General features: G+C 41.4%; 1 protein-coding gene and 1 long non-coding RNA gene across 2 annotated transcripts in view; one reads left to right on the forward strand and one right to left on the reverse strand.

Moving 5' to 3' along the window:
* The first annotated feature begins 7,919 nt into the window (after positions 1-7,919).
* nampt2 (nicotinamide phosphoribosyltransferase 2) overlaps positions 7,920-17,319 on the forward strand; it is a 29,682-nt gene continuing 20,282 nt past the window's right edge. Inside the window, exon 1 of the mRNA XM_088422351.1 lies at positions 7,920-8,260. Within this exon, the coding sequence (XP_088278477.1) occupies positions 8,213-8,260 (48 nt within the window). The 5' untranslated portion in view covers positions 7,920-8,212. The remainder of the gene's footprint in view (positions 8,261-17,319) is intronic.
* On the reverse strand, positions 14,231-14,666 carry LOC148417647 (uncharacterized). Its single transcript, XR_015866507.1, has 2 exons — positions 14,585-14,666; positions 14,231-14,285 (listed from the first exon to the last, which is right to left on the reverse strand). It is a non-coding gene; the product is annotated as an uncharacterized LOC148417647 (long non-coding RNA).

A 17,319-nucleotide genomic window follows, 5' to 3' on the forward strand; every position in this document is an offset into this window, starting at 1 on the left:
CGCGATCAGCTGCCTAGACATTGAATTAAAGTGAAGCCTCTTATCTCATAACAATACACTTGAAATTTCAATGTAGGCACACAGACCGGGTGTGCGCGCCTACGAGTCACGTGATCGGCTCCCAGAGACCAAGGTATCAATCAATGGGCTCACTAGCACATTCGTAACTTGTGCGTGTGTGCTGACCTTAGTGCGCACAAGCAGTTACAGGAGAGATACAGGAGCGATTAAAGCAAGCTTTTGGATCCTCTTGTTTTCTGTAATAAATTGGAATTTAAAATGTAAACTCTGCGTTTTCATCATGTTTGGTAAGCTTCTTTTTACTTGCTGTAAACGGACGTCCGAAGAAGTGCTAAACGTATAGGCACGTGACTAGATACGGAAGACACGGAAAATAGAGGGCATACCAGTACATTACTGTAAAATGTTTAATCATTTAGGATTAATGTAAATATGTGTACTGCAGTAGTAGTTCGACTTCCAAGGAGAGCCAGTGACAAGTGCACTTATAGATAACTTGTCTATCTGGCACGTCTCTCTGCAATATAGTCCCCCCCCCCCCCCCCCCCCCCCCCCCCCCCCCCCCCCCCCTATAAAACCTGCGATGCAGTGTGGGCGTGATAGGCGAAACGCGAAGTAGAGAGAGATCACTGTATGTAGAGAGTTGAGGTGGGAGACGATGGCCTTGTCTACATGTAAACAGTTAATTTAAATCCACATAGTCCCCTAGTCATCGTCATTTGTTTATTTAAAATAGTCGTATTTACATAAAACCGCATAGTGCGGTTTCAAATGTGTGTACAAGCATGCTAAGTCACTAGGCATTAGTAATGTCGCAAATTCTGTCCAATCAGAAAGAACTTTCGCCTCTGACGTTTCTAATCAGACAGAACTTCCGCCTCTGACGTCACCGGAATCCCAGTCTTCGGTGGGAAAAAAAGTAGCGCGATGACGCGAATCCCTGTTGACGCTGGTCACACGCAACCACAAAACCCCAGGTTTGGGCAAATCCCCACTCTGGTCGGAGCTTTTGAAATGTTCGATTTTGATGGAAAAAAAAAAACCCGGCCAAATGTAGCAAATGGGACAAAACGGAGACATTTTCTGCCCGTTTGTCAGAACCCTGACGACATGCAGACAAGGCCTTATTCTCTTTTTTTAAATACCTCTACTATTAAATTTGCCTTTTTTGTTTGCAGTTGGTTTAATCTTGGTGTGTGTTTCTTTTTGCGTTTATTTTGGAAATTTGCACCTATTTTGTTTTGTCTTTGTTATTGCATATTCTTTGCGTTTTTTGTTTGCATTCATTTTGTGTGTGTGTGTGTGTGTGTGTGTGTGTGTGTGCATGTGGGCGCGTGCGTGCGTGTGTGCGCGCGTGTGTGTGAGTGTGTGTGTGTGTGCGTATGTGTCTGTTTGTAGCATTAGGCCTCTTTGCAGCATGTTTACCCTTTTGACCACCATACTTACAGTAGATGGTATTCTGTTTAACATAAGGCGGAAAGCACACCGACATGCCATTTCCAAGAGCCTTTTTAAAAACAACAACAGTGTCCTCTAGAGGAGTCCGCAAATACAAGAACAGGTGCATGAAGCAAAGTTGAAGCTTCATTTAACAATCATTACGATCTCTTCTCTACGATTGGCTGGCAACCAGTTCAGAGTGTACCCCTCCTACTGCCGAAAGACAGCTGCGGTAGACTCCTGCATGTCTGCGACCCTTATGAGAATAAGTGGATGGATGGATGACTACTATTCAGTTTCAAACAGACGTCCTCACGGGGACCAAAACTGTTTGGGTTTTTTTGTTCAAAATATTGTACACAATATTATTACCATACATTGTGGAGTGCAAGATGCAAAAATGCCAATGCATGTGGGTTGTGTATAATAATAGTGTGAAGAAGGGCTTAAAATCAAGTACAGCTCCCTGGTGACTTACATGGATATGTGTCAAGGGAGAATCAATAATAACAAAAGGCAAAAGTATTCAAGCACATGCCCAGTTAATCCCTCAGTCAATATGAACTGCACTGCACATGTCGAATTAAACAGGTGGCAGCATAAAGACATCCATGGCTGAGAAATCAATGTATAGTGACAAAAGTCAAGTTCTGCTATTCCGGCAATAAGGTAACTAAAGTGTCCCGGTCTGCCTGGGGAAAAAAACCATAACTCTCAAGCAGGTCACGGTTAAGTACAATGACTGTAATCGGGGGGTTAGGGGTGGTTGAAGAGAGGCATATAATTACAATGACAAAGTGGAGGGCTCTTTAAAGGAAGTGTTACAATCGAGTGTATGTAGTGGGCAAATAGCTGAGCCACAGTATCTTAAGGCCAGATATGAAGCCTTAACTTTAATACAAAACAGCATGACACCAGTCAAGGCCACTCTGGAGGAAAAGACAAAGAGCTGGCAGTCTGGGCTCTTAAGTGGAGTTGACATACCGTGATCAAGCGAGATGCCATAGATTTACAAGCTCTCACGGGGTCACAAAAGAAAAACACATACGGCATGCTCATGCGTGATGCTCAGCAGCCATTCTGACTTGTGAATTTATCAATGTTTCCACTGAGAAACCAAATGAAAATTTATATTGGAAAAAATGATATTTTGATATCAAGCTGTATGATGCAATTTAAGCACTTGGCAGAAATCTGTGATCGCTTCAAAAGCTGAGATTCAAACAAACAGATTTGATGTGTGAAATAATGCGGCCAAAATATTTTTCCTCTTCCATTCTTCTGCTCCCCTTCACTTGGCCCCACTTACATTCACAGCATATCACTGAATACCCATTATCCAATCAACTTGAATCAACACTTAAGCATTTACACGGCTCTGGCCCGGCCAATTATATGCTTGGGTTCTCTGTAGACTCACACTTGACAAAGTGCATCACATTATCTTGGGTCTCCAAAATCATGCCCTCGTCTGAGATAGAGGAGAGCTTGAGCATTGTTGGGCAACTGTGTGAGGTCTCTGATGGATTTGGCGACTACAAGAGCGGAGACGCTCCCTCTCATACCCCAAGGCCCCAACGATGAGCTAGTCATTTGGAAGGCCTCCAGATCGTGCTCTTCAAAACGTTTTAGATAATTTGCTACATTGCTTCTTCATGTCCTTCCCACCCACCACCTAATCCTGTCACCCATGATTGGATGCACAAGAGTAAAACCTCCCCCATTTGCCTGCTTAAATCCTGCCCTTGACCTCCCAGCACTTGCCCCCTCATCATCACCCAGCTCCTATCAGTCCAGACTGGTCCAGTCAGTCGTAGCCGGAGGCTAGATGACCCCTGAAGGTGCCTGTAGCACCGGGGCCACAGCTGAGGAGCTGGGGCAGCTGCCAACCACCAGCTACTTCAACCCTGACTGTCCGGATGATTGCATTTGTCAAGCCGCCACTCCGTGTCAGCGCGTCGCAAGCATGATCATCGTCAATTAGCGGTTAAAGGAAGAGAAGGAGGGCATTCTGCTTATGCTCCCAAAGAAAGTAAAACATGATCAGCGATGAGGCCCTCCCAATCTTTTTATGCAATAAACATTTCAATGTTTATCTGCCCCATACAATCAGATTTGTATCTAAAACTGTGCCACAGATAAAACAGCTAAATATTTTCATGAATATAACTTAAACCCTTTTTCGTTCAAGCTGACAAGTGATACAGTAATTATTCCTCAGAATGTAGCATACACAACCCTGAAAAAAATATATAAATCAACACTGCAAAATCTAATTAGGTATCTATATAGTCGTGATAATTTTGTGCTGTTTTAAATGCTCTGGGAAAAACACATGCATGTTAAAGCGTTCTAAAACTGACGCTTGTATGTTGTCTTGTATTGTACCCAGTGAATCTCAACAGCATGGCTCAAGTTGAATTTGTTTAGAAGCGCTGCATACATTTATTTATTTTTCTCTTCTTTTAGGATTTTTGAGTGGCTTTCTCCCTCTACTGGTTGAAACGTAGTATTACCATAAATATTATCAGTTCCCATGGGAACTTGACTTGAGAGTGAAGCGTCGATCATAAAACCCTACGCTGTTTTAGCCAGATATCTTGTTGATTTACATTTTAAAAACAGTATATCATAAAGAGACTTATTTCTTCTTGTTTTAGTTTTTCTACTTTAAGTGACAGCCTCAATGAAAAAAGGAAGGTGCAGTCCTGTGAATCAGCACTATTAAAAGCCAACAGTCTGCGGGTGTGGAATTAGTAAAATATGGTCAAACGTGGCACTGGAAGTAGCGCTTCAATAATTACAGCCATTGTCAAACCATGCCTGTGCCAAATTCTGACTGGGAGAACTCTTCTATTATATTTACTTGTATATAATGTGTAAAAAACAAACAAAAAATGAGGTGCATAGTCCCCTGTTGAGCAACTGTCGTCTCATCTCTTTTTCAGTCTCATCTCTTTTTCAGTCAAAAGCAAGTAGCAACCCCCAGAACAAATTGGTGCGTTTAAATTAATAATTCATTTTCCATAGTTATAATATAATTCAGGTGGCAGAGTGGTTAGCACATTTCAGTCCTGAGTTAAATTCCAGATTGCTCCGGACTTCCTGTGTGGAGTTTGCATGTTCTCCACGTGCCAGCATGGGCTCTCTTCGGGCACTCCGACTTCCTCTGCTGACATTCCAAAAACATGCATGGTAAGCATATTGGACATTCTAAATTTTCCTTAGGTGTGATTGGCTTCCCGTTCATTGTTCAAACTGACAAACATCACTGCTTTTGCAAATATTCACTCCTTTCAAATTTGATGTCTGCAACACATACGACAGGGCACCTTTACGACAGTATTTAAAATTAACTCCCATCATGCAACTTCTGAAAAAAAATAATGTTTGATGCTACCTTGTTAGGAAATTATAGAACATTTCAGGTTTTCATACCCATCACAGTACAGAGACAACATTTATCAAAGTACAAATACTGATTCATATAAGATTGATGAGGACAATGTCGGCTCTAGTCTTTTTGGCTACTGGATGCTGAACTTTCTCACAGGCAGACCCTGATTAGTCCACAACAGCACATCCAGCACCAGAACTGTAAGCATAGGGACATCCCAGGGCTGTTTGCTCAGCCCCTTCCTTTACGAACTCTTCACCTATGACTGTGTCGCCTCCCAAAACAACACCAGCATAATTAAGTACGCAGATGACACTACAATCATCGGGCTGATCACTGGCGAGGTCGAGGCCGCATACAGAAGTGGCAGACCTTTGTCCTGGTGTTGCAGCAACAATCTCCACCTCAACGCAGACAAGACCAAAGAACTGATCATAGACCCAAGGCGGCAGTTGCACAAACCTCCACTATTCATCAATGGGACAGAGGTGGAGAGGGCCAAAGCCTTCAAATTCCTCTGCACCTATATCAGCGAGGATCTCATCTGGTCCCACAACACTTGACAGATCATCAGAAAGTCCCAACAGAGACCAGATTAGATGAGACTTTTGAGGAGAGTGAAGAAATTTGGCATGCCGGCAAAGATTCTCAAAACTTCTACAGATGTACAATCCAAAGTGTCCTCTCCACGTACATCACAGTCTAGGCCAGTGCTTCTCAAATAGTGGGGTGGGCCCCCCTGTGGGGGCGCCAGGTGATGCCGGGTGGCAGGATGACCTCAGGGAAATATTGTAATAAAATTAAAACTTTTTTGAACAATTTCTTTGTCATCAGCAAATTTATTTTAGGAATGGGGAAGAAAATCGTTTTAATTGTGAATCGGGATTTTTTGTGAAAAACTCAGATTTTTTTTTGAGGCCATATCGCCCAGCCCTACTTGGAAGCATACGCCAAACAAGCGAGAGAGTGAGCAAATACAAATGCAATTCGCCATTGGTTTCAGTGCATAATAGCACAGAAACCTTCAAAATTTGGGCAAATATGTCAACACTAACTAGTTACCCCAGGCTTCTGTGGATGTATAGAAAACCAAACACATCAAGTAACACAGACAAGTAAAAAGCAGGACATAGATCCAGGGACACGAGGGTTCAAAACAGGCAACATAACAGTGCATGCAATTGGCAGTCCACAATACACAGAAGCCAATGGATGAGGTAAATTCTTGTTGGGTCATGATGTCTTTGCTGGCGATTCTTTTGTGTTTGGTGAGGGAACTAAATGGATAGAATAACTAGATATTCTAATCGATAGTTGTGTATTGTCATGAAACTTTTGCTCCACCCCACTTTCATTCCTTCTCCTTTTATTAACCACAGTACTGGCAAACAAACCATCTATTTCCTTTTACAGTGGGCCCCCGGTTTACGAACCTCCTGTTTTACCTATTTTTCATCTTACGATGTGGACAGCGGCGTTTTTTTGTTCCCCTCTTACGCACAAACCTTTCGTCTTAAGAACCATCCAACATGCCGGTCAGTGTGTCCGCACTATTTTTTTTTCGCTTTGCTACATCAACAAAAACAACTTTTCTCGCATGTCACCGAAATGTCGATATGCTATTGGTTGATTAAGGTCACAGTCACGGTCTCAGTCACGGAGATGCCGATATGCTATTGGTCGATTAAGGTCACTGTCACGGTCTCAGTCACGGAGATGCGGATATGCTTTCGGCCGGTGTCACGTCAATCCTAGAAATGCCGACATGCTATTGGCCGAACGCCCTCATCTAGCCTGATGGCACGAGCTGGTCGGTGTGTTGTGAAGACTTTGCAAACTTTATCTGTTAGACATGGCTTCTAAAATTGCAAGTGGCGGAAAAGGAAGAAGTAAGAGGATGATGACAATAGAAACCAAGCAGGAGATAATAAAAAAATACGAAGGAGGCGCATGCATAGTTAACCTTGCTATTGAGTATGGCCGTAACCGCTCGATGAGCACTACAATTCTCAATAACAAGAAAGCTATGAAAGCAAGCAAGTCTTCTAAGGGCAAGACTTTCTTTGCCAGGGGACGGACCTCAATCAAAAACAAAATGGAGAGGCTTCTTCTATTATGGATTAAAGAGAAGAAAATCGCTGGTAATATGTTCTCGTTTAAGAAAAGTTCTTGTTTAAGAAAATAAATAAATAAATAAATTCTGCGGGTTCGTCTCTGCTCCCCTCCGCCTCCACCCTTCACCAGCTCAAGTCACGTCACCCCAAAGGTAAATGTCATTTTTCCTTTGTATATTTATGTTTTTTAATTTAACTGTACAGTAGATTATATTACTAATTTTTAATATGTGTATAAAGTCATGATGTTTTTACCTAAGGTTTTTGCACGCGTTGCACGCATTCACTAATTAACATAGTTTTGGATTGCCCGTCAGACGGACAATTCGAGTTATGAGCCTAGCTGCTGAACGGATTAAGTTCGTAACACGGCGGCCCACTGTATTTCATGTTTTTATGCCTGACTGACATACAAACCAGACACTCGCCCAGCTACACACAAGATACAAATTGACATACAAAATGTAATTTGAACTACTTTGATAAGTTTTCCTCCTGCACTCTCTGTTGCTAAAAGAAACATAACTGTCCCCAGTGACATTCCTCATGTCTAGACCCACAAAATATATTACAAAATTCTGATGTTTGTATGCACACATTTATTTACACCTTATTGATATTTAAAGTGGGTTTTCAATTAAATAACGTCCAAATATTACACACTCAATCTATAGTGTTTCACAGTATATTTCGTTTCGTCCTTCATGGCCACCGTACCGTACTTGAATACTCCATGCGAGAGTTGCCGCCAATGAGAAGTGCAAGGGTGCGCGTGCGTGTGCTACGATACAATTGATTGTGCATGACGATTTGCGAATTGAATAAACACTACAACAGGACGCATAGGTAATTCCTTACATTTGTCCGGGAGTTATTGTATGATCGGTTTTAATGCTGATGAAACAGCGTTTTAAATGCATCGATCTCTCTAAAACCCGAGTGTCATTGAATGTTACATGACGTCTCAGGTCAGAGGGCGGAAAATGGACGTGTGCTTGGGCATGCTTTTGCGAATAGAACACCGCCCCTCTTATAACTAAATAACTTCTGCTTGGATTAATACACGGGCGGTTTGACTACAGAATAGCGTATGTTTGAGGAAATGCTCGATTTGAAAATGCTGCCGTTTGTCTCCCAAGGCTGATCTTCACTGTGGCTAATTTTATAACATCAGCTCGTCAGTGAGTGTCGAAGTCACTGATACTGAAGTGACATTCATGTTAATTCATTCATCACAACAATGGCAGCTCACGACTTTAACATCTTGCTTGCGACGGATTCTTATAAGGTCAGTAAAAGCTCTTCTTTGCTTAGCGTTCTTCTCCAATCATTTTGGCCGTTCGTAAATTACGTTATACTGTTTTGAAACGCTTCACATCGACTCAAACCAAACGTTGATTTGACGAAATCGTTTTCATATAGTGGTCTGTTTTGAATCGGCTACAACTACAGTAACGTACATTGTGTATGTGTGTGTGTATATATATATATATATATATATATATATATATATATATATATATATATATATATATAGTTCTGTCCTCCCAAGATGTTAAGGTGGTTTTCGTCAAGGTAGACAGACAGCGAACAGCAAAATGAGGGCAACTTCTTTAATAGTTGTGTCGTTCTCACTCATTTTTATTTTGTAAAACTGCAAAGAATATATACCAAACGTAAGTATACATATGTGAAAATCACATCTTACCAAATGTAGACAATGTAGACAACTGTGAAGATTAAATCAAACATACAACCACAAATAATGTTCTCTTCAATATGAAATGCTAATAGGCTAACGCGAAAATGCTAACAAGCCAACACATTCAAAGGCAGCACCGTTTAACATGCTAATATAAACTAACATTAGCCAGCTTATTACATAACATAACTGCTCCCAACTGGAACACCTCCCCCTCCCCTTCAGAAATGCACTGCCAACAGCGGCCAGAGGCGGCGCCAAAAAACGAAAACCAAGGCACAAGTCTAACTGTTTTAACTGCTCCAGAACACTCCTCGCCTGGTATAAGTCCTTTATACCACTATGTATTTTGTTCTTTTCGAGTCTTGCTTGAAGGTTCCTTCTTGTCCTCACTGGGAATGCTCTTGACGACGAGACCGATGGGCCATTCATTGCATTTGACTTGTTCGTTTTTAAGAAGGACAATGTCTCCAACTTGGGTGTTGTAATTGTCTTTGCTCCATTTCTTCCTGGTCTGCATGTTTGCCAAATACCCTTGTAGATCTTTTGGGTCAAACTCTTCTTCTGGTGCAGGAGCAGCACACGCCTTTTGTGTGAGAAGCATCGCTGGTGTTAAGACAGTGGGACACTCTGGGTCAGGGTCGATGAAAGGGTCTAGCTTTGACAGGGGGTTTGTTTTGGAGACAGGTTTTCCTTTTTCCAGTTGTTTAAACTCCTCTCCCGGCTCTAGCACATGCACCATCTCTGCTTGCTGATTGTCAAGCATGCCTTGCATGAATTCAACGAAGTGATCTCTCATGTCTGCTGTCTTGTCTAAGCTCTTACGAAGGGTGGAGAGTCGCTCAAGAGTCTGGACTCGATTATTAGGCAGTCGGCTTAGTATTGCAAATGGTAGGGGTGCCATCCATGTGTTGGACTCATCTTGACACATTTCCTTTTTCTTTTTCATAATGGTCAGGAATTGTTTATTGTCGACTGAGGGTGCAGGACTCTTGTCGTCTCCCTTCCTTATGAGCACTGTGTTTCTAAGATTGTCTGGTTGGTCTCTGTGGTGAGTGTCTCCCAGTTGGTTTGCAGGCAACTTTTCTTTTACATCGATGCTGTTTGTGCATGGACTGATATACGATGGTCTCCCTTTGAGCAGTGTGTTGGTTTTGAAGGTCTTCTCTGTGGTTGGCTTGTGTGTCCCTTCGAAACTGACATCTCCTATCACCACCCAGCCAAGGTCAAGACGCTGGGCAAATGGCGCGTCCTGTGGCCCATTGCGTTGTTCTCTCACCTTGTGCAGACTCAACACATCTCTTCCTAAGAGCAGTAAAATTTGTGCCTTTTCATCAAGAGCTGGGATTTTGTGTGCTATTGGCTCCAAGTGTTGATGATGATGTGCAACATCAGGAGATGGTATCTCAGAACGGTCTTTTGGAATCATGTCACACTCAAGCAACGGAGGAAGAGGCACCTTTGTGTGGCCATCAATGGATTCAATGATAAAGTGCTTTGCTTTTCTTCCTTCCATTTCCACAAGACCTGAGCAGGTTTTGAGTGTGTATGGCTCCTTATGTCCTATGACACCAAACAGATTGAAGAACTCAGACTTCGCAAGAGAGCGGTTGCTCTGATCATCCAAGACAGCGTAGAGCTTGACTGACTTGTCCCTCTGTCCTTCTGGATACACCTTGGCTAGGCAGATTTTTGCGCAAGACCTGGAACTACGCCAGTCTCCACACACTTCCGTGCACAGTGTTGTTGCTGAGGTTGAGTCTGTCTTCTCTTCCGGCTCCTCGCCGTGATCTTCCAACTCTGGCTGTGGATTGGTGAGATTTGTGTCATATGGTGGAGGACCTGGGTGTAATGCTGAAATGTGCTTTTTACTTTCACATTCAATACAGATAGTTTCAACTGTACAGTCCTTTGCCCCGTGTTTGGTGGATGCACAGCATCGAAAACATATCCTGTTCTCTTTCAGGTACATTTTCCTTTCTTCTAGAGTCATGTTGCGGAAACCGCGACACTTCCGGAGCGGGTGCGATTTCTTGTGGAGAGGGCACTGTTTGTCTGGATTGTCAATTGTGTCGATTTCTGGAGCGTCAGACCCCGACTCATTTATGATGTATGTTTTTCTCACTGAGATATGCGTTCTATTGAGGTTGTTTGTAGGTTTCTCCATTTTCCCTGCACTTGCGGAGTGGAAGAAGAAGCTGGGGTCATTCCTGATCCTAGCTTGCTCTTGGATGAATCTGGAAAAGACGGTGAAGGGAGGGAATGTGACCCTGTAGTCTATTTTATAATTGGATGCTTTGGTTATCCATTTTTCTTGGAGTGCATATGGCAGTTTCTCCACAATTGGATTGACACCACGTGCTGTGTCAAGGTAAGCAAGTCCAAGTGAAAAACCTTCTGCTTTAGCAAGCTCCAACTCCATTAAGAGGTCTCCTAATTCTCTCAGTTTGGCTCCATCTCTGGCAGATATCCTTGGGAATTCTTCGATTTTTTTGAAGAGACTATATTCAATCATCTCAGGAGCTCCATACATTTCTTCTAGGCGCTGCCAGACCATTTGAAGGCCTGCACTAACATCATGAGCCCGTGCAGAGCTGACTCTCTTTGCTTGTGCTGCTGACTGTGGCCCAAGCCATTTGCAGAGAAGATCAAGTTCTTCTCGTGGTGTCAGTGATAAGCCCTTGATTACGTTCAAGAATGAAGCTTTCCAACCACGGTAACTTTCTGGCTCGTCATCAAACTTCTGTAATGTGGCTGACACTAATTCTCGTTTCATGAGATATCGTGCCACATCTTCGATCGGCGATGAGTCTTGGGTGATGTGATGAGGAGGTGATAGGCGAGATGGCTCGCAGCAGCGTGTAGGCTCTGTATTCTGCTGATTAATGGGAGGATGTAGCTGCAACAAATGTGGATGTGCTGGTTGATCCTCATCTCTCTTAAGCATACGAGGTGGAGACAGTTGTGTGACCGGGTTCACACGATGACCTTCACATGCCTCTGTCTTGAAAAGTGCATCCGGGGGAGCCAGAGAGGTGATTGGACATGAAATTGATATTTTTGGTGACACCTTAGGTGGAGCTAAAGGTGTGACTGGATAATAATCATGTTGTATGGTAGTCTGGTAATTCTGGTCATATGGTTGATTGTTCACATACTCTTGAACCCTTTGTACTTTATGCTCAGACGATATTGAGAAGTGTTCATCTCTGTTGAACTTTTCATCTAGCTGCTGAGCTGCAACTTCAAGACTTGTAGCTTCAGCGGTTGCGGCAGCAGCCATTTTCTTCATTCGCAGGACATGTAGCTTAGCTTGAACATCAGCTTGTTGTTTCATAGCTTCTGCTTCCTCTTCAGCATAGGCCAAATGCGCATGTGCAGCTGCCGCTTTGGCTCGCGCTTTGGCAGCTGCGACGTGACTGATCTGCTCTTACCGAAGTCCTGTCAGCTATCTGAGGACAACTAACAGTCCTGACCGACTCTCCGTTTAAAGGGTTAAGACGTCCCGTTAGTCCAGCACAGCTCTAACGCTGTATCGCCGGGCGACGGACATCTGCGTAAGCTGGTGTCAAAGAGGATACGTTCTGGTGCTCACAGCCTTTAAGTTTTTAAGCGTCTACCCATCTTACTTTAATCCGCCGACTCGTCGAGTAACCGTTGAGACGAGAAGGTAGAAAAAACACGCAAATTATATATATGGCTGCTCCTCGTTCTAAAAGATCATTTGCACTTGTTAAGACCAGAATAGGGTTTAGCAGTCTTATACGACCACTCGGGTACGTTTGTTTTAACTTCAACCAACTCTGAGTAACTAAACTTTAATCAAGAATGGCACTGCCGATGTAAAGGCAATATCATTATTTCACTTACAAAAGACTAGGAGGATCTCTAATTTTGGTTTATAAGAATGACAGAGATAGAATAAAGAATGAAATTTTGAAGTATTTATTTAGCGAAGGCAAAGCGAATAATTATTCACAGTATCAAAAAGTACATGGCTGGGCCTACCAAGTCCCCTTAATACATAAAACACGAAAACACATTCAATACATTTTATCTTTCAACTAATAAATGATTAAAATAAAACTTCGTCCAAGGCTATGAAAAACCATGCACAAAAAACAAATATAATGAAATAAAAAATTTAAAACATAATGAAAGGAGTGGAAAGTTGCTAAAAAGTCTAATACCAATATTGGAAGAGAATCAAAGTGATCAGTTTCAATTCTCTTAAATTACGAATTAATGACATTATTAGTTGGGCTATCGGATGGATTTAGAATTTAGAATGACTTCCTTACCGGTTTGCTGCTTGAAATCCTCCGAAGGCTAACAACGTCGCAAGAATTTAAAAAGTGTCCAATTCTGAGAGTGACAGAGTCCTACTCCGACTTGGTGGTTTACACCCGAAGCCTGGAGAGGGTCCTCACACTTTTGGCAGGCAAAGGCAAAAAAGGAAGCTACGAGTTTTGGGTGTTGGCCTTTTTATAGGACCCCAATCCCATGACTCGATGTACGCGTAATGGAACATACTTTGAACGATCTTAGCCTTAAATGGAGGAAGTGAAAGTGTCACTGTGACACTTTGAGCACTTTTAATCGAACGATCGGACATGACTAATATCAACCTAAGGTCAGGCAGCAGCCTTTCCACCAAAAATAAGCATACATGGGCATTTGTTCCTCTTTTGGTATGCTGACCTGGCAGCTCAGTGTCTGTGCTGGCCGTTTAGTAACTTTCCACTTGAACACACGAACATTCAACTATATCTTGATCAAGGATACAGTTTAAAATGGCAATAACAAGTTGCATATTTCAAATCAGGCTAAAAAGGCAATAACATATCATATGTGCACATTTACAGAATAAACATGAACATAGGTCTTAACATTTGTGATCAACTGACACTTTTTTCCAATGGCAGTTACAGAATAATATTGAGCATGACTTATTGCTAAAAGCTTGCTTTGATCTTATGGCCTCACAATGTGTCTTCATTGTGAGTTGACTTCATGGACTTCTTTAATGTTGGTTGTCTTCAGAGATGATTTGGTGTCTGCTGTTTATGATATATTTATTTATAATATATTTATATTTATATTATATTTATTCATTTACTTGTTTTATTCCAGTCGAGGTCAATTCTGACTGGTATCTTAAGCCAATAATTTCATGGTAATTTTACATCAATTTGGCTCAATGTTACATCAACATGGCGCATTATTCCATCACATCGCTGCACTACCTGCGTTCACCACTATGTGTCGCCATAGCCCTCATCACATTACCTGACAGACGCTTGCTAATGACCTACATGAATGCTTTGAGGAGCTAGAGCAACAGGATCTTGTTGCTAAAGATGATTTTGCATCCATTTGGGGTTGTTGCTTTTCCTGGGAATGGTATTTATTGAACTGTTCCTTGTTGTCATCCATGACACACAGTAGCTGTCTCTTTATGGTTGCTTCTGCCGAATAGAGTGTCTTTTTACTGTTCTGTCCTCCCAAGATGTTAAGGTGGTTTTCGTCAAGGTAGACAGACAGCGAACAGCAAAATGAGGGCAACTTCTTTAATAGTTGTGTCGTTCTCACTCATTTTTATTTTGTAAAACTGCAAAGAATATATACCAAACGTAAGTATACATATGTGAAAATCACATCTTACCAAATGTAGACAATGTAGACAACTGTGAAGATTAAATCAAACATACAACCACAAATAATGTTCTCTTCAATATGAAATGCTAATAGGCTAACGCGAAAATGCTAACAAGCCAACACATTCAAAGGCAGCACCGTTTAACATGCTTATATAAACTAACATTAGCCAGCTTATTATCTATAATGACACGAATGACCAACCATGGGCATATTAGGGCAAATAATATTCCACTAAAGAAAACGACTCACAGACACTCGTGGGCCAGCTCTCGTAAGGACGGACAACAAACGTGAGGCATCGACATAACTGCTCCCAACTGGAACACCTCCCCTCCCCTTCAGAAATGCACTTCCAACAGCGGCCAGAGGCGGCGCCAAAAAACGAAAACCAAGGCACAAGACTAACTGTTTTAACTGCTCCAGAACATATATATATATATATATATATATATATATATATATGTATATATATGTATATATATATATGTATATATATATATGTATATATATATATATATATGTATATATATATATATATATATATATATATATGTATATGTTTTAAAAAAAAGATGCTATTGAAGTGTTGCTTTCGATATTGAACTGCTATTTCTAACAGTATTCTTTTAGTGTTGTAAATATTCATCCATTTTTTATAAATATGTTGGGACTAAACATGCAGGCACGTTCAGTCAGTTAAAGAGAGAATGTTGGCAGAAAATTACAAAAAAAAAAAAAAAACTATAAAAAGAATTATAAACTTCATATACCATCCTTTGCATAAAGATCTGATGTTATTACCTGAGGCGTATGGTCCAGTGCGGTTTATCCATGACAAAAATTATTTTTTTGCTCATATTTTGCTGCTGTGGTTTATATAAAGGTGCAGGTTATAGTCCGTTAATATATATATATATATATATATATATATATATATATATATATATATATATATATATATATATATTGCCAAATCAGATTAAGTGTTGAATATTGAAAAAAAATCTAAATAAATGGGGTGGTAGAAGCTTTAACCCTTTACTGCATCTGTAACAGCCATTACTTTTTATATAGAATAATAATTAGAGTAGAAAAATGTGTGCATAATGATGGACGTTTTTGCCCGTTTAGAAGATCGGCCGAAAGCGGCCACTATACCCTGAAAAGGGTTAAAATCCAAAATTTTGACCACATCATCCTCTTTATGCATGTTGTCTTACTCCGAGCTGTATAGGCTAGAAAGCCTACTACCAATTAAGCATATTGTGCATCACTGTAATGAGTGTGGTCTAATGACATCAACACGCTATATCAGGTGTGCTGCCATTCTTGATTTAAATGATCGAGTCACCTGGATTTATTCTGTAATTTTATACAGTGTTGAAATTTCTTAGCGTCAAACATTAGTAAAACTAACGGAAGCTGCCTATCCATGCAAATAAATGCCTAATATCTTAGACTTAGTGCTAACCCATGGCCTAACTGCCTCAAACGTCACAATTCTGCCGCTTTCTAACGTTATGTCTGATCATTATCTTATAACATTTGAAGTCCTAGCTCAGTGTGGTCTTGTTGTCCACAACCAAGGCTTTAAGAGCCGTGATATTAATTCTTTAACCACTGCTGCACTTTCTGAATTACTGCCTTCCGCAACAGCTGCCTTTCCGTCTTTCACCGGCTCAGTCGATAAGCTCGCGAATGATTTTAATTCGGTTCTTTTAAATTCCCTTAACTCTATTGCACCGCTGAAACTTAAAACTCGTCCGAAGCGGCACACTCCGTGGTTTACGGAGGAAACGCGTATGTGTAAATTGTTAAGTAGACAACTTGAGCGTAAATTGCGAACAACTAAACTCGAGGTTTTTCGTCAGGCCTGGTGCGATAGCTTGCTGAAATATAAAGAGGCTCTTGGTCAGCAAAAACCAATCACTTTTCCAAAATGATTAGTCTTAATAAAAACAACCCAAAGTATTTATTTGAGACGGTAGCGCAGCTAACACAGCAGCAGCAGGTTAATCATAATTCCCTCCATTCAGCACACGATTTCATGCAATTCTTCACTCAGCGGATTCAGCTAATAAGGGAAGAAATAAAAAAGGCAGCGCCGCTCACCACCTCGACTATGAATGTTGATGCTAGTTCGGACAATCAGGTTCATGAAAGTCTGGCTACCCTGTCCCAGTTTGATTTAGTATCCCTGGAGTGTCTTACACAACTAGTTAATGCAGCAAAGCCGACGTCCTGCATGCTCGACCCGCTTCCAGGCAAACTCGTCAAAGATTTATTCCCGGTCTTAGGGTCATCTGTCTTGAATATTATCAACCTGTCACTCTCCTCTGGCATTGTACCTGAGACTTTTAAGAGGGCTGTCATTCAACCATTACTTAAGAAACCTCACCTAGACCCTGAAGATCTCCTTAACTATAGGCCAGTGTCACACCTTCCGTTTATCGCCAAAATTCTTGAGAAAGTTGTAACACAACAGCTTAGCGATTTTATGATAGACAACAATAGATTTGAACTCCTTCAGTCAGGTTTTAGGGCCAACCACTCAACTGAGACAGCCCTAGTAAAAGTGACGAATGATCTTCTATTAGCCTTGGATTCCAACGTCTCATCAGTATTGTTACTGCTTGATCTTAGTGCCGCATTTGACACTATTGATCATCATATTCTTATAGAACGTCTTAGATCATGTGTTGGTATCTCGGGATCAGCACTTTCTTGGTTCAGATCTTACATCCTGGGAAGGACGCATAGTGTTTCTTATGGTGATGCGATCTCTGAGTCTTTCTCCGTCTCATGTGGTGTCCCGCAGGGGTCAGTACTTGGTCCCTTACTGTTCAACATCTACATGATTCCTCTCGGCGATATTATACGCAAACATGCTATTAGTTTTCATTGCTATGCTGATGATACCCAACTCTATATGCCCTTAGAAATAACGGATCCGTGCAAGTGCAGTAAACTGGAGGCTTTCCTTG

The sequence above is a fragment of the Hippichthys cyanospilos genome, chromosome 9, assembly GCF_059441005.1.
Source record: "Hippichthys cyanospilos isolate Australia breed blue-spotted pipefish chromosome 9, RoL_Hcya_1.0, whole genome shotgun sequence".
NCBI lineage: Eukaryota > Metazoa > Chordata > Actinopteri > Syngnathiformes > Syngnathidae > Hippichthys > Hippichthys cyanospilos.